At 48.7% G+C, this 19705-nt stretch overlaps 2 protein-coding genes across 5 annotated transcripts in view; one reads left to right on the forward strand and one right to left on the reverse strand.

The window, feature by feature from the left end:
- Nucleotides 1-3871: 3871 nt before the first annotated feature.
- LOC147102224 (polyubiquitin-C) lies at nucleotides 3872-7552 on the forward strand. Its single transcript, XM_085964537.1, has 2 exons — nucleotides 3872-3977; nucleotides 5801-7552. Exon 2 carries the CDS (start codon nucleotides 5807-5809, stop codon nucleotides 7406-7408), a length of 1602 nt encoding a protein of 533 aa, XP_085820663.1. The 5' UTR covers nucleotides 3872-3977; nucleotides 5801-5806; the 3' UTR covers nucleotides 7409-7552.
- Nucleotides 7553-11103: 3551 nt separating this feature from the next.
- Nucleotides 11104-19705, reverse strand: part of LOC147102225 (uncharacterized) — a 163060-nt gene continuing 154458 nt past the window's right edge. For 3 of the 4 annotated variants that reach the window (XM_085964544.1, XM_085964547.1, XM_085964546.1), the window contains one exon: nucleotides 11104-12021. In XM_085964544.1, the coding sequence (XP_085820670.1) occupies nucleotides 11851-12021 (171 nt within the window). In that variant the 3' untranslated portion in view covers nucleotides 11104-11850. Of the gene's footprint in view, nucleotides 12022-16568; nucleotides 17228-19705 lie in introns of those variants that run through there. The other variant, XM_085964545.1, reaches the window with a different exon arrangement.

Raw genomic sequence — 19705 nt, forward strand, 5'->3', positions numbered from 1 at the left:
TGCCGAGTGCCCTGGCCCAACCCCTCCCTGGGTATCCTCTCCTCTCCCGGGTTTCTCTTCCTCTCTCTCCCCCCCCCCCCACCCCGGGTTTCTCTCTCTCTCCCCCCCCCCCACCCCGGGTCTCTCTCTCTCTCCCCCCCACCACCCGGGTTTCTCTCTCTCTCTCCCCCCCCCCCCCGGGTTTCTCTCTCCCCACCCCGGGTTTCTCTCTCTCCCCCCACCCCGGGTTTCTCTCTCTCCCCCCCACCCCCCACACCGGGTTTCTCTCTCTCCACCCCCCCCCACCCCGGGTTTCTCTCTCGTTCCCCTCCCCCCCCCCGGGTTTCTCTCTCTCCCCCCCCCCCGCCACCCCGGGTTTCTCTCTCTCCCCCCCCACCCCGGGTTTCTCTCTCTCCCCCCCCCGCCACCCCGGGTTTCTCTCTCTCCCCCCCCCCCGCCACCCCGGGTTTCTCTCCCCCCCCCCCCCCCCCTGCCACCCCGGGTTTCTCTCTCTCCCCCCCCCCCCCCCGCCACCCCGGGTTTCTCTCTCTCCCCCCCACCGCCCCCCCGGGTTTCTCTCTCTCCCCCCCCCCGCCACCCCGGGTTTCTCTCTCTCCCCCCGCCCCCCCGGGTTTCTCTCTCTCCCCCCCCCCCCGGTTTCTCTCTCCCACCCCCCCCCCGGGTTTCTCTCTCCCCCCGCCCCCCCCGGGTTTCTCTCTCCCCGCCCCCCCGGGTTTCTCTCTCCCTCCCCCCCCCCCCCGGGTTTCTCTCTCCCTCCCCCCCTGGGTTTCTCTCTCCCTCCCCCCCCCCCCGGGTTTCTCTCTCTCTCCCCCCCCCCCGGGTTTCTCTCCCTCTCCCCCCCCCGGGTTTCTCTCCCTCTCCCCCCCCCCAGGTTTCTCTCTCTCTCTCCCCCCCACCAGGTTTCTCTCTCTCTCTCCCCCCCCCCCAACCCGGGTTTCTCTCTCTCTCCCCCCACCCCGGGTTTCTCTCTCTCCCCCCCCCGCCACCCCACCCCAGGTTTCTCTCCCCCCCACCCCATCCCGGGTTTCTCTCTCTCCCCCCCACCCCGGGTTTCTCTCTCTTCCCCCCGGGGTTTCTCTCTCTCCCCCCCTCCCACCCCGGGTTTCTCTCTCTCTCTCCCCCCCGCACGCCCCCCCACCCCGGGTTTCTCTCTATCTCTCTCTCTCCCAGGTTCTCTCTCTCTCTCCCTCCCAGGTTTCTCTCTCTCTCTCTCTCCCCCCCCGGGTTTCTCTCTCTCTCTCTCTCCCCCCCGGGTTTCTCTCTCTCTCTCTCTCCCCCCCCGGGTTTCTCTCTCTCTCTCCCCCCCCCCCAGGTTTCTCTCTCCCCCCCCCCCCCCCCAGGTTTCTCTCTCTCTCTCCCCGCCACCACCGGGTTTCTCTCTCTCTCTCTCTCTCTCTTCCCCCCCCCCCCCCGGGTTTCTCTCTCTCTCTCCCCCCCCCCCGGGTTTCTCTCTCTCTCCGCCCCCCCCCCGGGTTTCTCTCTCTCTCTCCGCCCCCCCCCCCCCGGGTTTCTCTCTCTCTCTCTCCGCCCCCCCCCCCCGGGTTTCTCTCTCTCTCTTCCCCCCCCCGGGTTTCTCTCTCTCTCTCCCCCCCCCCCCCTGGGTTTCTCTCTCTCTCTCTTCCCCACCCACCCCCCCCCCCGGGTTTCTCTCTCTCTCTCCGCCCCCCCCCCCGGGTTTCTCTCTCTCTCTCCGCCCCCCCCCCCCGGGTTTCTCTCTCTCTCTTCCCCCCCCCGGGTTTCTCTCTCTCTCTCCCCCCCCCCCCCTGGGTTTCTCTCTCTCTCTCTTCCCCACCCCCCCGGGTTTCTCTCTCTCTCTCCCCCCCACCCCGGGTTTCTCTCTCTCCCCCCCTCCCCCCCCGGGTTTCTCTCTCTCCCCCCCTCCCACCCCGGGTTTCTCTCTCTCCCCCCGCACGCCCCCCCCACCCCGGGTTTCTCTCTACCTCTCTCTCTCTCCCAGGTTTCTCTCTCTCTCTCCCTCCCAGGTTTCTCTCTCTCTCTCTCTCTCCCCCCCCCCGGGTTTGTCTCTCTCTCTCTCTCTCCCCCCCCCGGGTTTCTCTCTCTCTCCCCCCCCCCCCCGGGTTTCTCTCTCTCTCTCCCCCCCCCAGGTTTCTCTCTCTCCCCCCCCCCCCCGCGGGTTTCTCTCTCCCTCTCCGCCCCCCCCCCCGGGTTTCTCTCTCTCTCTCCGCCCCCCGGGTTTCTCTCTCTCTCCGCCCCCCACCCCCCCGGGTTTCTCTCTCTTTCTTCCCCCCCCCGGGTTTCTCTCTCTCTCTCCCCCCCCCCCCCCCCCCGGGTTTCTCTCTCTTTCTTCCCCCCCCCGGGTTTCTCTCTCTCTCTCCCCCCCCCCCCCCGGGTTTCTCTCTCTCTCTCTCTCCCGCCCCCCCCCGGGTTTCTCTCTCTCTCTCTCTCCCGCCCCCCCCGGGTTTCTCTCTCTCTCTCTTCCCCCCCCCCCCCGGGTTTCTCTCTCTCTCTCTTCCCCCCCCCCCGGGTTTCTCTCTCTCCCCCCCCCCGGGTTTCTCTCTCTCTCTCTTCCCCCGCCCCCCCCCCGGGTTTCTCTCTCTCTCTCTTCCCCCCCCCCCCCGGGTTTCTCTCTCTCTCTCTTCCCCCCCCCGGGTTTCTCTCTCTCTCTCTTCCCCCCCCCCCCCCCCGGGTTTCTCTCTCTCTCTTCCCCCCCCCCCCCGGGTTTCTCTCTGTCTCCCCCCCCCCCGGGTTTCTCTCTCTCCCCCCCCCCCCCGGGTTTCTCTCTCCCCCCCCCCCCGGGTTTCTCTCTCTCTCCCCCCCCCGGGTTTCTCTCTCTCTCCCCCCCCCCCGGGTTTTTCTCTCTCTCTCTCTCCCCCCCGGGTTTCTCTCTCTCCCCCCCCCGGGTTTCTCTCTCTCCCCCCCCCCCCCCGGGTTTCTCTCTCTCTCTCCCCCCCCCCCGGGTTTCTCTCTCTCCCCCCCCCCCCCCCGGGTTTCTCTCTCTCTCTCCCCCCCCCCCGGGTTTCTCTCTCCCCCCCCGGGTTTCTCTCTCTCCCCCCCCCCGGTTTTTTTTTCTCTTCCCCCCGCTGCGGTTTTTTTTTTCTCTACTCTCTCCCCCCCCCCCCCGTTTTTTTTTCTCTCTCCCCCTCTCGCGTTTCTCTCTCCCGGGTTTTTCCTCTCTCTCTGGTTTTTTTCCCCCTCCCCTCGGTTTATTTTCCCCCTCCCCTCGGTTTATTTTCCCCCTCGGTTTTTTTTCCCCTCTTCCCCCCGGGTTTTTTTTCCCCCTCTCATCCCCCGGGGGTTCGGTTTTTTTTCTCTCTGTCCCTCCCCCCCGGGTTTTTTTTTCTCTCTCTCCCTCCCCCCGCGGGTTTTCTTTTTCTCTCTCTCCCTCCCCCCGCGGGTTTTCTTTTTCTCTCTCTCTCTCCCTCCCTCCCCCCGCGGGTTTTCTTTTTCTCTCTCTCCCTCCCCCCCCGGGTTTTTTTTTTCTCTCTCTCGGCTTTTTTTTCTCTCTTCCCCCCGGGTTTTTTTTCCTCTCATCCCCCGGAGGGGGGGGTCTGGGGTTTTTTCTCTCTCTCCACGCGCGCCGACTCACGCGGTTAGGCGGCGATGACGGGTGGAAGACGCGGCGTCTGCTGATTGGCCGAGAACAGCTTTGATTGACAGCATTTGTACCACATAACCAACCATCAGCCAATCAGAAACTAGATAAACAGGAAGGCGGGCACCTTACGAGAGGTCACTTCACCGACTGCTTGGCATTTACAAATCAATCCGTGATTGAAGTTGCGGATAATCAAAAAGTACATTTTTGGATATAATTAGATATTGTGGTCCAAATATGCCAGAATATGCCTATGGTACGGTAAAAATAAAATCCAATACTTAGTAAAAATATATATTTTGGTGCGGCACTATTTTTAATGCGGAGGGAACAAGGAGGGAGTGACGCGCCATCCGGCTATAAATGCGAGTGCTGAGGCGCGGCTAATTTCATAACCGAGAGCCGGAACGAGCAGTAAGAGGTGAGTGAGGACAGCGGAAGGTGGCAGCATTGGGCCGGGGGGACGCCGCCATTGTATTAAGTTCGAGAGTGGGCGTTTTATTGAATTCGGACCGTTTCTGGCCTCAGGTCGTCTTTTCAGAGTGGAGGGTGGTTGGGGTCGGGCTGGGAGTAGATACAGGACCCGGGCGGTGGCTGGGTGGATAACGAGACTCGGCCTGTAGAGTGGGCTGGGTGGTGAGGCGGGGACCCCCCGGTGGGGAGTATGGCTGTGAAAGGACCTGGACTCGGGGCCGGGCGGTGACTCAACCAGGGTAGCTAATGTTACCCCACTATTCAAAAAAAGGTGGTAGAGAGAAAACGGGGAATTATATACCGGTAAGCCTGACGTCGGTAGTGGGGAAAATACTAGAGTCCATTATAAAAGATGCAGAGCACTTGGAAAACTGTGACAGGATTGGACAAAGTCGACATGGATTTAGGAAAGTTAAATCGTGCTTGACTAATCTACTGGCATTTTGAGTATGTAATTGGTAAAATAGATAAGGGAGAACCAGTGGATGTGGTGTATCTGAATTTTCAGAAGGCTTTCGTTAAGGTCCCGCATAAGAGATTGGCGTGTAAAGTTAAGGCACATGTGATTGGGGGGTAAAGTACTGACTTTGATAGAGAACTGGTTGGTAGACAGGAAGCAAGAGTTGGAATAAACTGGTCTTTTTCCCGAGTGGCTGGCAGTGACTAGTGGGGTATCGCAGGGATCGGTGCTAGGACCCCTGCTATTCACAATATATATTAATGAACTAGATGTAATATCTCAAGTTTGCAGATGACACAGAGCTGGGTGGGTGTGTGCTCTGAGGAGGATGCAGAGAAACTCCAGTATGATTTGGACAGGTTGGGTGATATGGCAGATACAGTATAATGTGGATAAATGTGCGGTTGTTCACTTTGGTGGGGAAAAATAAGGCAGATTATTATCTGAATGACAATAGATTGGGAGAAGGGGGGGGGGAAGTGCAACGAGACCTGGGTGTCTTTGTGCACCAGTTGCTGAAGGTAAGCATGCAGGTGCAGCAGGCAGTTAAGAAGGCAAATGGTATGTTGGCCTTTGTAGCGAGGGGGTTTGAGTACTGGAACAAAGATGTCTCGCTGCAGTTGTACAGGGCCCTGGTGAGACCACACCTTGAGTATTGTGTGCAGTTTTGGTCGCCTTATCTGAGGAAGGATGTTCTTGCCATGGAGGAAGTGCAGTGAAGATTCACCAGGCTGATACCTGGGATGGCAGGAATGACTTGAGGAGAGATTGGGTCGATTGAGCTTATACTTGCTGAAGTTTAGAAGAATGAGGGGATCTCATTGAAACTTGTAAAATTCTAACCGGACTAGAGACTAGATGCAGGAAGGATGTTCCTGATGGCGGGGGAGTCCAGAACCAGGGGTCACAGTCTAAAGATAAGGGGTAAGCCATTTAGGACAGAGGAGGAATTTCTTCACCCAGAGAGTGGTGAACCTGTGGAATTCTCTACCACAGAAGGCAGTAGAGGCCAATTCATTAAATATATTCAAGAAAGAGTTGGATATATTTCTTAAGGCTAAAGGGATCAAGGGATATGGGGAGAAGGCAGGGACAGGGTACTGAGTTTGGATGATCAGCCATGATCTCATTGACTGGTGGAGCAGGCTCGAGGGGCTGAATGGCCTACTCCTATCTTCTATGTTTCTATGTAACCAGAAGCTTCCTGTTGCTGGGAGATGTGACTGGTTGTGTAACGGGCTCTTGGTTTAAACTGCTCTTGTCCATTTGGAAATGGTTAATAGCAACTAAAGTTATGGTTTCCTTTACAGTTCAGAATGCAGATCTTTGTGAAGACCCTGACTGGTAAGACCATCACCCTTGAGGTTGAGCCAAGCGACACAATAGAGAATGTCAAAGCCAAGATCCAGGACAAAGAAGGTATTCCACCTGACCAGCAGCGTCTGATCTTTGCTGGCAAGCAGCTAGAAGATGGACGCACCTTATCTGACTACAACATTCAGAAAGAATCTACCTTGCACCTGGTCTTGCGACTGCGTGGTGGAATGCAGATCTTTGTGAAGACCCTGACTGGTAAGACCATCACCCTTGAGGTTGAGCCAAGCGACACAATAGAGAATGTCAAAGCCAAGATCCAGGACAAAGAAGGTATTCCACCTGACCAGCAGCGTCTGATCTTTGCTGGCAAGCAGCTAGAAGATGGACGCACCTTATCTGACTACAACATTCAGAAAGAATCTACCTTGCACCTGGTCTTGCGACTGCGTGGTGGAATGCAGATATTTGTGAAGACCCTGACTGGTAAGACCATCACCCTTGAAGTTGAGCCAAGCGACACAATAGAGAATGTCAAAGCCAAGATCCAGGACAAAGAAGGTATTCCACCTGACCAGCAGCGTCTGATATTTGCTGGCAAGCAGCTGGAAGATGGACGCACCTTATCTGACTACAACATTCAGAAAGAATCTACCTTGCACCTGGTCTTGCGACTGCGTGGTGGAATGCAGATCTTTGTGAAGACCCTGACTGGTAAGACCATCACCCTTGAAGTTGAGCCAAGCGACACAATAGAGAATGTCAAAGCCAAGATCCAGGACAAAGAAGGTATTCCACCTGACCAGCAGCGTCTGATCTTTGCTGGCAAGCAGCTAGAAGATGGACGCACCTTATCTGACTACAACATTCAGAAAGAATCTACCTTGCACCTGGTCTTGCGACTGCGTGGTGGAATGCAGATATTTGTGAAGACCCTGACTGGTAAGACCATCACCCTTGAAGTTGAGCCAAGCGACACAATAGAGAATGTCAAAGCCAAGATCCAGGACAAAGAAGGTATTCCACCTGACCAGCAGCGTCTGATCTTTGCTGGCAAGCAGCTGGAAGATGGACGCACCTTATCTGACTACAACATTCAGAAAGAATCTACCTTGCACCTGGTCTTGCGACTACGTGGTGGAATGCAGATCTTTGTGAAGACCCTGACTGGTAAGACCATCACCCTTGAAGTTGAGCCAAGCGACACAATAGAGAATGTCAAAGCCAAGATCCAGGACAAAGAAGGTATTCCACCTGACCAGCAGCGTCTGATATTTGCTGGCAAGCAGCTGGAAGATGGACGCACCTTATCTGACTACAACATTCAGAAAGAATCTACCTTGCACCTGGTCTTGCGACTGCGTGGTGGAATGCAGATATTTGTGAAGACCCTGACTGGTAAGACCATCACCCTTGAAGTTGAGCCAAGTGACACAATAGAGAATGTCAAAGCCAAGATCCAGGACAAAGAAGGTATTCCACCTGACCAGCAGCGTCTGATCTTTGCTGGCAAGCAGCTAGAAGATGGACGCACCTTATCTGACTACAACATTCAGAAAGAATCTACCTTGCACCTGGTCTTGCGACTGCGTGGTGGGCTATGAAAGTTGAACTTAATTCTAAGCATTGATTTGCACTTTCTTGTTGCAGTGTAATTTTCTTGATGCACTATATGGATCTTGCTTTTGTAATGAACAAACTGGACTTAGTACCTGAAGCATTGTAGATAATAAAGATTTTGGCAAGTACTTATTTGTCTTGGCTTACTTATGTGGCATTTAAGTTAGCTAAATTTGAAAACTGGTGTGATCACTAATGTTAATGACCTGAACAGATACTTCTGTAGTTAAATGAAAATTGCCCCTTGACATTCTTGCAATTTAAGCTGAGGGTGTTCTTGCTCTAAAGCTGCATCTTGAGCAGGCTGGAAAAAATAGCAATTTAGAATGGTGGGTGAATACTGAACAGCATTGCCATGGAGGTACCTTGAATATTAAGCTCATCTAATTAAGGTAAATTCAGTGGTGTCTTCTAGCTGACAGATATTGGCATTTCAAATGGGCTTGTTTGCCTCTGGATTAGTTGGCCAGACATCTCAAGTTTGCCTGTTGCAAGAAAGCCAGATCATTGTGCCCAGCCAAATTGACTGGGCCAAAGGAAAGATCTTGCTAACCAGGTGTTCAGCTTATTTAATGTCCTTTTCTGATCAAGCAAATGATGTAGAAGTGGTTACTTTTGGATTTGCTTCCACACTTTCAGGCAATGCATTCCAGATCCCAACGCAAGTCGTCAGATTATGAAGCAGTCTGCCCACATCTAGGCTTGAGCTGATAAATGGCAAGCAATGTTCCCACTAAGCTGTGCAGTGGTCTGGAGGTCCCACACAAGCTGCTCCCTGGCTTTTAAATGAGAAACCATGCATGTGAAGACTTGAATGGGCCATGGTGACGGAATATTGATTGGTGACAACTAACATTTGTGCTAGGCAGTGACGATCTGAGTCAATCTTCTGATTGTGGATGTTAAATGGTGTTCTCATTGTCCAATTCCCCCCACAAACATCCTGGGGTGGGTGGGGTCACCATTGACCAGGAACTTAATTGATCTTTCACCAAACCATTCCACCATTTACACTGCGCATGTCGGGAGTGTGATGGAATACTCTCCTGGATGTGCAGCTCCAACAAAACTAGAGAAGCTTGACACCATCCAGGATAATGGAGCCATCTGCACTGCAGCAACTCTGGCTTCTTCAACAGCACCTCCCAAATCTGTGACCTCTACCACGTAGCAGGACAAGGGCAGCAGGTGCTTGGGAACACCACCTCCAGTTGTACCCAATCCTGACTGCTGGTTCTTTGAAAGTTATCCAATTAGTGCCACTCCCTTACTCTTTTCCCCATTGCTCAGGAATTTTTTCCTTTTTTCAAGTATTTCTGCAATTCCCACTTGAAAGTTTCTATTGAATCTGCTTCCACCACCCTTCCAGGCTGTTCCAGATCATAACTGTGAAGCTTTCTCCACCTCATCTCTACCTTTAAATCTGTGCCCTTTGGTTACTGACACTGAAAACCGTTTCTCTTTATTTATTCTATCAATTGTTCATAATTTTGAACACCTATCCAAATTTCCTCTTAACCGTTTCTGTTTTAAAGAGAACAATCCCAGCTTCTTCAGTCTCCACATAATTGAAGTCCCTCATCCCTGGTACCATTCTAGTAAATCCCTTCTGCACCCTCTCCAATTACCTCATTTTGGTCGGAAGAATGAGGAGAGAATATAAACTACATGGTGCAATTTTAAAGGGTGTGCAGGAACAGAGACCTGGGGGTGTGTATACACAAATCTTTGAAGGTGGCAGGACAAGTTGAGAAGGCTGTTTAAAATGGATATGGCTTCAGTAATAGAGGCATAGATTACAAAATCAAAGAAGTTATACTAAACCTTTATAAAACACTGGTTAGGCCTCAGCTGGAGTATTGTGTTCATTTCTGGGCACCACATTTTAGGAAGGATGTCAAGGCCTAGGTGAGGGTGCTGAAGAGATTTACTAGAATGGTACCAGGGATGAGGGACTTCAATTATGGGGAGACCGGAGAAGCTGCGATTGTTCTCTTTTTATATTACTTTGTATTAAGTTCCATTTGCCATGTATCTGCCCATTTCGCCAGTCTGTCTGTCCTCCTGAAGTCTGTTACTATCATTGTTAACTACATTTCTGAATTTTGTGCCTTTGAAATTATGCCTGCTATAGCTAAGTCCACATCATTAATATATATCAAAAAGGCTAGTCCTAATAGCAACCCCTGGGGAACACCACTAACTTCTCTCCAATCTGAATAACAACTACTCACTACTCTCTGCTTTCTGTCCCTTAGCCAATTTTGTATCTATGCTGGGGCTATCCCTTTAACCCCATGGACTTTAATTCTGCTTACAAGCCTATTATGTGGTACTTTGTCAAATGCCTTTGAAAGTCCATATACACATCAACCCTCTTAGTTCATAAAAGAACTTAATCAAACAATTTGCCTTCAACAAAGCTATGCTGACTTTCATGTATTAGCACATAATTTTCCAAATGACAATTATTGTCCCTAAAAGTTTCCCCACAACCAATGTTAGGCTGACTGGCCTGTAATTGTCAAGTTTACCCTTTTTTTTTTAAACAGGGTGCTACATTTGCAATCATCCAGTCCTTTGGCACCAGCCCCATATCTAAAGAGGAATGGAAGATTGTGCCAGACCCAATAACAATGGTAGACCACATATGTGATCTTGTGCTTCATAAATAGAGGTATTGAGTACAAAAGTAGAGAAATTCTGCTGAACCTTTATAAAGTGCTGGTTAGGCCACAACTAGAATATTGCATCCAGTTCTGGTCACCACACTTTAGGAAGGATGTGAAGGCCCCTGAGAGGGTGCAGAGGAGACTTACCAGAATGGTTCCGGGGATGGGAGATCTTAGCTGCAAGGACAGGTTGGAGAAGCTGGATTTGTTTTCATTAGAACAAAGGAGGTTGAGGCGTGATTTGATAGAGGTGTACAAGATTTATGATGAGTTTGGATAGGCTAGACGGGGAAAGGCTGTTCCTACTAGTTGATGGTACAAGGACTAGGGGACACAGATTTAAGGTTTTGGGCAAGAGATACGGGGGCGATGGGAGGATAACTTTTTTATGCAGTGAGTGGTGAGGACCCGGAACTCACTGCCGGTGGAAGCGGAGACACAGTTTTCGGGGGGAGACTGGATAGGTACTTGAGGGAAATAAACTTGCAGGGTTACGGGGATAGAGCGGGGGAATGGGACTGACTGGATTGCTCTACAGAGGGCCGGCGCGGACCCAATGGCCGCCTTCTCTGCAGTTATGACTGACTTGTTAAATGAGAACTTGGTATCCATTTTTACAGTGAAGGACAAATACCAGCAGCACAAGGGAACCTAAAAAGAAGTCAAGGGGAGGAACTTAGTGGATTTATTATAAGTTTAAAGAAAAATGGTAATGGAGAAAATGCAGAGCTGTGGGGAAAGAGCAAGGGAGTGGGACTAATAGTGCTTTCAAAGAGCTGGCACAGACTTGATGTGGCCTCCTGTACTGTATTATTTTAGAATCATGGGACTGGATAATTAGTGCTGGGTTACACTAATTCAATACAGTGAGAGCAAAAGATGGAAGTTTCAAATTGCACAGTGCATGCTCCACTATTTGAAAACTTGGGCCAACTGAACTTTTTCAAATAGTTTTCTTGTGCAAACAGACAAATGGTTCAAACACGAGATCAAGCAGGTACCTAAAGGATAAATGACATTTATTTATTCAAAGGGAGATTAAATGCATTTCTGCAGAAGGAAAGCAGGTATTTGCAGTTTGAGGTTAGTTGGGCCTAGTAGCTTTTTGCTGTACGTTAAACATTTATTAATTCGCTCACCAATATCCAACGAGTTCCCTTGCTGGGCAGGATTGATCTCACCTCGATCATTTTTGTACATCCAGAATATCAGGAATTTCCACAAGATCTCTTATGATCTTCCTCCATAAATGTGGCAGGAAATTGGCCAAAACCCCAAAAACGTCATGACCAGATATTTACACCGTTGCTCTGTGTTTCCGCTAAAGTTACAAGAGACCAGTGACCCCTGCGGAAATTCCGCCCTGATGGTTCTAAATTCAAACAATTTAACATGATGACCAGGGTTCTTGTTTTACTCATTTCCCCACTTGGAGATCACCTGTTTGCTTAGGTGAGGCACGCAAGCAATATGCTAACACCATCATCTCCAAGTTACACACCATGGCTCAGACCTACAATCGTCAATCTTCATTGTTGCTGGGTCATTATCCTGGAACAAGAACAGGAGTAGGTCACTCAGCTCCTCGAGCCTGTTCTCTCATTCAATTAGATCATGACTGATCTGGACTTCAACACCATTTACACAGCCTTTCCTCAATATCCTTTGGATTAGCAGATAGGGCTAGTTTGAACAGACAAATTACAATTAGCGATTTCAGGACATAGTGCAACCCACTATCTGAGTAGGATGTTTCAGAGAGTGTGAGTGTCTGATGAGAACACTCTTGGTGAGAGATGGACTCTGTATCGTGCCTCCACCCCTTTCTGGACTGCTTCAGCTAGCTTTCTGCACATGTCAGCTCTTCGTGGTTCAGGGATTCTATCCAGTTCGTCGCTATCCAGGTAACGCCCAAATATTTCAAGCTGTCCATAGGAGAAAAATTAACAAATTCAATTGATTCCTGAGATGTGGCAGCATTTAAACACACTATTCACTATGTACATAGGTACACAGATTGTATCTAGTGATTATCACTACTCAAGTTAAATATTTAAGTAAAGGGGTGAAGTTAAATATTTGAGATTCTGTTGGTTTAAGAGTAAAACAAGGTAACACTGCAGTAGGAGTTAATTGGTAGGCAGTGAAAACCAGTTTTCTAACCAATCAGAAACCAGTTTACAAACCAGTTCTCTAACCAATCACCAGGGGTGACTCATTTGGCTACAAACCAGCAGTATTAAAAGACCAGTGCGAGCAGCAGAGAGTGCCATTGAGAGTTTGGGTGAGTGGGGTGTTTGGTGCTGTTTCTGTTTTGTTTCTGCCTTGTTTTCCCTGCCAGCCTCAGGATTAGCAGACAACGCGGAGGTGGAGCAGCGAGACGAGGCCCAGTCAAGGCAGCCGGGAGCAGCAGCAGCGAGGCGAGGCAGCCTAAACAGGCTCCACAAGCAACATTCCAAGGGGAGGTCAGAATTCAAAAGTGACATCACAGCCAAGCTGGTAGGTGATTGGTTGGTTGGTGAGTACTTTTCCTTCCCTTTTAAACCTTTAAGTTGGTAAGTTCAATTAAATAGAGGTGTGATATTCATCATCTAGAATCGGGGCAGAGGGTATTTAAAAATAATAAATGTAATTAATTACATAGAATGGGAGAGCAGGTGATGTGTTACTGCTGCAATATGTGGGAGCTGGTGGACACCATTGATGTTCACAGTGATCACGTGCAGTAAGTGCTGGATATTCGAGGAACTCCGGCTCCGTGTTGATGAGCTGGAATCCGAGCTTCAGACACTGCGGAGGGGGAGAGTTACCTGGACTCTGTGTTCCAGGAAGTAGTCACACCAATTAGATTAACTAATTCAGATGTAGTCCGTGGTCAGGGACAGGAGGGTGTGACTGAGTGAGGCAGGTACGGGGATCTAGGAGGTAGTGTTGGAGGAGCCGCAGCCCTTGCTCTTGTCCAACAGGTTCGAGGCTCTTACTCCCTGTGAGGACGGGAACGGGGACTGCAGGGAGGATGAGCAACCTGGCCACAGCACCGTGGAACGAGGGGCCATTCAAGTGGGGGGAGTAAAAAGAAATGTTGTAGTGGTAGGGGATAGTATCATTAGGGGGATAGAAAGGGTTCTTTGCAGCCGAGAGCGAGAGTCCCGAAGGCTGTGTTGCCTGCCCGGTGCCAGGGTTAAGGACATCTCCTCTGGGCTGGAGAGAAACTTGGAGTGGGAGGGGGAGGATCCAGTTGTCGTGGTCCATGTTGGTACCAACGACATAGATAGGACAAGGAAGCAGGTTCTGCTGAGGGAGTATGAGCAGCTAGGGGCCAAATTAAAAAGCAGAACCACAAGGGTAATAATCTCTGGATTACTACCTGAGCCACAAGCAAATTTGGCTAGGGTAAATAAAATCAGAGTTAAATGCGTGGCTCAAAGACTGGTGTGGGAGAAATGGGTTTTGCTTCTTGGGACACTGGCACCAGTACTGCGACAGGAGAGAGCTGTTCCATTGGGACGGACTTCACTTGGCCAGTGCTGGGACTAGAATCCTGGCGAATCGAATAACTAGGGCTGTAGAGAGGGCTTTAAACTAATTAGTGGGGGGGGAGGTTTCAAGAGAGCGAAAAATAAAAATGTCAGCGGAGAAGGCAATAGAGCAAGGTAGCAGTGGGGGAATTAAAAACCAGAGTGTCAGGAAGGGACAGAATGTATAAAGATAAAGGTAGAATAGTAAAAGGGGTAAAAGCAGGAATAAATTGTCACAAAACATATTTAAAAGTTCTTTATCTGAATGCACGCAGCATTCGTAACAAAATAGACGAGTTGACGGTACAAATAACTACACATGAGTATACATAGATACATAGAAGATAGGAGCAGGAGTAGGCCATTCGGCCCTTCGTGCCTGCTCCGCCATTTAATGAGATCATGGCTGATCCTTTAATTCAGTATCCCGTCCCCGCCTTCTCTCCGTAACCCTTAACCCCTTTTGCCCGTAGAAATATATCTAATTCCCTCTTAAATATATTTAATGAGCTGGCGTACACTGCCCTCTGTGGCAATGAGTTCCACAGGTTCACCACTCTCTGAGTGAAGAAATTCCCCCTCATCTCTGTCCTAAATGGTATGATCTGGTGGCCATTACAGAAACATGGCTGCAAGGTGACCATGACTGGGAACTAAACATCCAGGGGTATTTGACTATTAGGAAGGACAGACAGGAAGGTAAGGGAGGTGGGGTGGCTGTGTTAATAAAGGATGGAATCACTGCAATAGTGAGAAATGATATTGGGTCAAAGGATCAGGATCGTGAAACGGTTTGGGTGGAGATAAGGAATAAGGGGAAAAAGTCACTAGTGGGCGTAGTCTATAGGCCTCCTAACAGTTGCAACTCTATTGGTCGGAGTATAAATCAGGAAATAGTTGGGGCTTGTAATAAGGGAACAGCTATAATCATGGGAGATTTTAACTTTCATATTGACTGGACAAATCAAATTGGGTAGGGCAGCCTTGAGGAAGAGTTCATAGAGTGCATTAGGGATGGGTTCCTTGAGCAGTATGTTACTGAACCAACCAGGGGGCAGGCAATCTTAGATCTGGTCCTGCGTAATGAGACAGGATTAATAAAAAATGTCCTAGTAAAGGATCCCCTTGGAATGAGTGACCATAACATGGTTGAATTCCAAATTCAGTTGGAGGGTGAGTGTTGGATCTCAAACCAGCATACTAAGCTTAAATAAAGGAGACTATGAAGGTATGAGAGCAGAGTTGACTAAAGTGGACTGGGAAAATAGATTAAGGTGTAAGACGGTACATGAGCAGTGGTGTACATTCAAGGAGATATTTCACAACTTTCAAGAAAAATATATTCCACTGAGGAAAAAGGGACGTAAAAGAAAAGACAGCCATCCGTGGCTAAGTAAAGTAATAAAGGATAGTATCTGACTGAAAAGGGCATATAAAGTAGCCAAATCTAGTGGGAGGATAGAAGATTGGGAAGCATTTAAAAGCCAGCAAACAATAACTAAAAGATTAATTAAGAAAGGGAAGATAGATTATTATGAAAGTAAACTAGCAAAAAATATAAAAACAGATAGCAAAAGTTTCTACAGTTATATAAAAAGAAAAAGGGTGGCTAAAGTGAATGTTGGTCCCTTAGGACGAGACTGGGAAATTAGTGGTGGGGAACATGGAGATGGCAAAGACGCTGAACAAATATTTTGTATCAGTCTTTACAGTAGAGGACACTAAAAATATCCCAACACTGGACAAACAGGGGGCAATGGGGGAGGAGGAGCTAAACACGATTAAAATCACTAAGGAGATGGTACTCGGTAAAATAATGGGACTTAAGGCGGATAAATCCCCTGGACCTGATGGCCTACATCCTAGGGTCTTGAGAGAAGTGGCGGTAGGGATTGTGGATGCATTGGTGATTATTTTCCAAAACTCCCTGGACTCAGGAAAGGTCCCGGCAGATTGGAAAACTGCTAATGTAACACCCTTATTTAAGAAGGGAAGTAGACAAAAAGCTGGAAACTATAGACCAGTTAGCCTAACATCTGTGGTTGGCAAAATGTTGGAGTCCATTATTAAGGAAACAGTAACAGAGCATTTGGATAAACATAATTTAATAGGACAGAGTCAGCATGGTTTTATGAAGGGGAAGTCATGTTTGACAAATTTGCTCGAATTCTTTGAGGACGTAACACACAGGGTGGATAAAGGGGAACCAGTGGATGTAGTGTATCTGGACTTCCAAAAGGCATTTGACAAGGTTCCACACAAAAGATTACTGATCAAGATTAAAAAATCACGGGATTGGGGGTCATATACTGGCATGGGTGGAAGATTGGCTATCTAACAGAAAACAGAGAGTTGGGATAAATGGTTCATTCTCAGGATGGCAATCAGTAACTAGTGGTGTTCCGCAGGGGTCAGTGCTGGGACCCCAACTCTTTACAATCTATATCAACGATTTGGAGGAAGGGACCGAGTGCAACGTATCCAAGTTTGCTGACGATACAAAGCTGGGAGGGAAAGCAGTGAGTGAGGAGGACATAAAAAACCTGCAAAAGGACATAGACAGGCTAAGTGAGTGGGCAGAGATTTGGCAGATGGAATATAATATTGGAAAGTGTGAGGTTATGCACTTTGGCAAAAAAAAATCAAAGAGCAACTTATTATCTAAATGGAGAGAAACTGCAAAGTGCTACAGTACAAAGGGATCTGGGGGTCCTGGTGCATGAAACACAGAAGGTTAGTATGCAGGTACCTGGAATATTGCGTACAGTTTTGGTTTCCATATTTAAGAAAAGATATACTTGCTCTCGAGGCAGTTCAGAGAAGGTTCACTCGGTTGATTCCAGAGATGAGGGGGTTGATGTATGAGGAAAGGTTGAGTAGGTTGGGCCTCTACTCATTGGAATTCAGAAGAATGAGAGGCGATCTTATCGAAACATATAAGATTGTGAGGGGGCTTGATCGGGAGGATGTTTCCACTGATGGGTGAGACTAGAACTAGGGGGCATAATCTTAGAATAAGGGGCTGCTGTTTCAAAACTGAGATGAGGAGAAACTTCTTCACTCAGAGGGTAGTAAATCTATGGAATTTGCTACCTCAGAGCTGTGGAAGCTGCGACATTAAATACATTTAAAACGGAGATGGACAGTTTGCTAGCTGATAAGGGAATTAGGGGTTACGGGGCGCGGGCAGGGAAGTGGACGTGAGTCTTGGTTCGGATCGGCCATGATCCTATTGAATGGCGGATCAGGCCCGAGGGGCCGTATGGCCTACTCCTGCTCCTACTTATGTTCTTATCCCTAGCTTGGATTCTTATGTCATCCATCCTTTTTACCCATTTCTGTCACATTTACCTACACACCAAATGAGGCATAGCAATCTCTAAGAAAGATATAGAAAGATTAGGGGCCAAATATGTAGCAAATGCTGTTCAATGTAGATCAAAGTGAAGTAGTACCTGTTGGAAAAAGGAGACTTTTTTTATTCGTTCATGGGATGTAGGCATCGCTGGCAAGTCTAGCATTTATTGCCCATCCCTAGTTGTCCTTGAGAATGTGGTGGTGAGCCGCCGCCTTGAACTGCTGAAGTCCGTGTGGTGAAGGTACTCCCTCAGTGCTGTTAGGGAGGGAGTTACTGCAATTATATAGGGCCCTGGTGAGACCACGCCTGGAGTATTGTGTACAGTTTTGGTCTCCTTACCTAAGGAAGGATATACTTGCCATAGAGGGAATGCAACGAAGGTTCACCAGACTGATTCCTGGGATGGGGGGGATTGTCCTATGAGGAGAGATTGGGTAGACTGGGCCTATATTCTCTAGAGTTTAGAAGAATGAGAGGTGATCTCATTGAAACATACAAAATTCTTACAGGGCTTGACAGGGTAGTTGCAGGGAGGATGTTTCCTTTCCTGATGTATGTACCCTGAAATATTTAGTTCCCAACCTTGGTCACCCTGTAACCACATCTTAGTAATGGCTACTAGATCAAACCCATTTATCTCTATTTGTGCCATTAATTCATTTATCTTGTCGTCATGCATGCTTCATGCATTCAGATATAGCACCTTTTAATGTTAACGTTTTACTATTTTTCCCTGATGTGGCCTTAGTTGGTAATGTCCTATTACCGTTATTAAACTCTATCCCTTCCTGACACACTCTGCTTGGTTTTAACCAAATTGCTCTACAGCCTTGACGTTTCTCTTCAAACTCATAAATTTACCCTAACCTGAACCCTCCTTCCCCCATATTAGTTTAAAGCCCTATCTACCACCCTAGATATTCGATTCTCCAGGACAGCCTGGTTTAAGTGGAGTCTGACCCAACAGAACAGCTCCCTCTTTCCCCAGTACTGGTGCCAGTGCTCCATGAATTGAAACCCCTTTCTCCCACACCACTCTTTCAGCCACACATTTAAACCTCTAATCTGTTTATCCCTATGCCAATTTGCACGTGGCTCAGGTAACAATCCAGAGATTATTTCCTTTGAGGTTCTGCATTTTAATTTGTACCCTAGCTCCTCAAACTCTCTCAGCACAACCTCATTTCTAGTTCTACCTATGTTGTTGGTTCCCACATGGACCACAACAACTGAATCCTCCCCCTCCTTCTCCAAGTTCTTCTTCACGAGTTGATGTCCTTAAACCAGTCACCGGGCAGGCAACATAGTCTTCGGAACGCCCGGTCACAGCTGCAGAGAACAGTATCTATTCCCCGACTATACTATTCCCCGACTATACTATCCCCTACCACTACCGCATTCCTTTTTGCTCCCCCGACTTGAGTGACCTCCTGTACCACGGTGCCGTGGTCCATTTTCCCATCCTCACTGCAGTCTGTGTTCTCATCCACATCGGTAGCAAGTACCTCATACCTGTTGGACAATGGTAAAGGCAGAGGCTCCTCCACCACTGCATCTGTAGTCCCCTTACCTGCCTGAGTTGCAGTCACACCCTCCTGTTCCTGACCGCGAACCAAATCTAAACCACTACCTAACCTAAGGGGTGTGACTGACTTATGGGTCAAAATGTCCAGGTAATTCTCCCCATCCATGATGCATCGCAATGTCTACACCTCGGAATCCAGCTCAACAACTCTGCGCCGAAGTTCCTCGAATTGTAGACACTGCAGATGTGGTTGCCTGGGATCGCGATGCTGTCCACAAACTCCCGCATTCTGCAGATACAGCACACCTCCTACACTCCCATCTCTATCTAACCCGGTTTTATATTTTTAATTAATTAAAGTTTTATGTAGTTAATTCACTTGGTTTATTTTTAGTTTTTTTTAAACTAATTAATTTAATAACATTAGTTATAGGTTCCTAGTTTCAAATGCTTGCTGTCTCAAGCTTATACAAACCAATCTAAGTATTAAAGGCAAAAAGGAGCGCCTCCTTCCCCCTCTGCACCGAATTCCCTTTCTCACCAAATTCTCAACTTCCCATGCTGTTTACGATGCACTTGATTCACGTTGCGACCTGTGGTTACACTCTATGCCTTGGGGTGTATTCTCAGGCAAGACTTCTTCAGCAGCACCCCCTAAACCCGCAACCTCTACCACCTAGAAGGATAAGGGCAGCAGGCGCATGGGAACACCACCACCTCCAAGTTCCCCTCCAAGTCACATATCATCCTGACTTGGAAGTATATCGCTGATCCTTCATCGTCGCTGGGTCAAAATCCTGGAACTCCCTACCTAACAGCACCGTGGGAGTACCATCACCACATGGACTGCAGCGGTTCAAGAAGGCGGCTCACCACCACCTTCTCAAGGGCATTTAGGCCTTGCCAGCGACGCCTACATCCCATAAACGAATTTAAAAAAAGTAATTAATATTAGTAAAGAAAAAAGTACTGGAGAAATTAATGGGATTAAAAGCTGACATCCTAGGGTTTTAAAAGAGCTGGCTGCAGAGATAGTGGATGCATTTGTTTTGATCTTCCAGAATTCCCTAAATTCTTGAATGGTCCCCGTGGATTGGTAGGAAGGAGTGAGAAAACCGGGAGCTATAGGCCAGTTAGCCTGACATCAGTAGTAGGGAAAATGGTGGAATCATTATTAAGGATGTAACAGGGCACTTGGAAAATCACTA

Source organism: Somniosus microcephalus, chromosome 22, assembly GCF_052327205.1.
Source record: "Somniosus microcephalus isolate GS21.2 chromosome 22, FLI_Smic_1.0, whole genome shotgun sequence".
NCBI lineage: Eukaryota > Metazoa > Chordata > Chondrichthyes > Squaliformes > Somniosidae > Somniosus > Somniosus microcephalus.

Bases quoted from the DNA above. Each gene is read 5' to 3' on its own strand.
- LOC147102224 (XM_085964537.1), top strand. From the start codon at position 5,807: ATGCAGATCTTTGTGAAGACCCTGACTGGTAAGACCATCACCCTTGAG.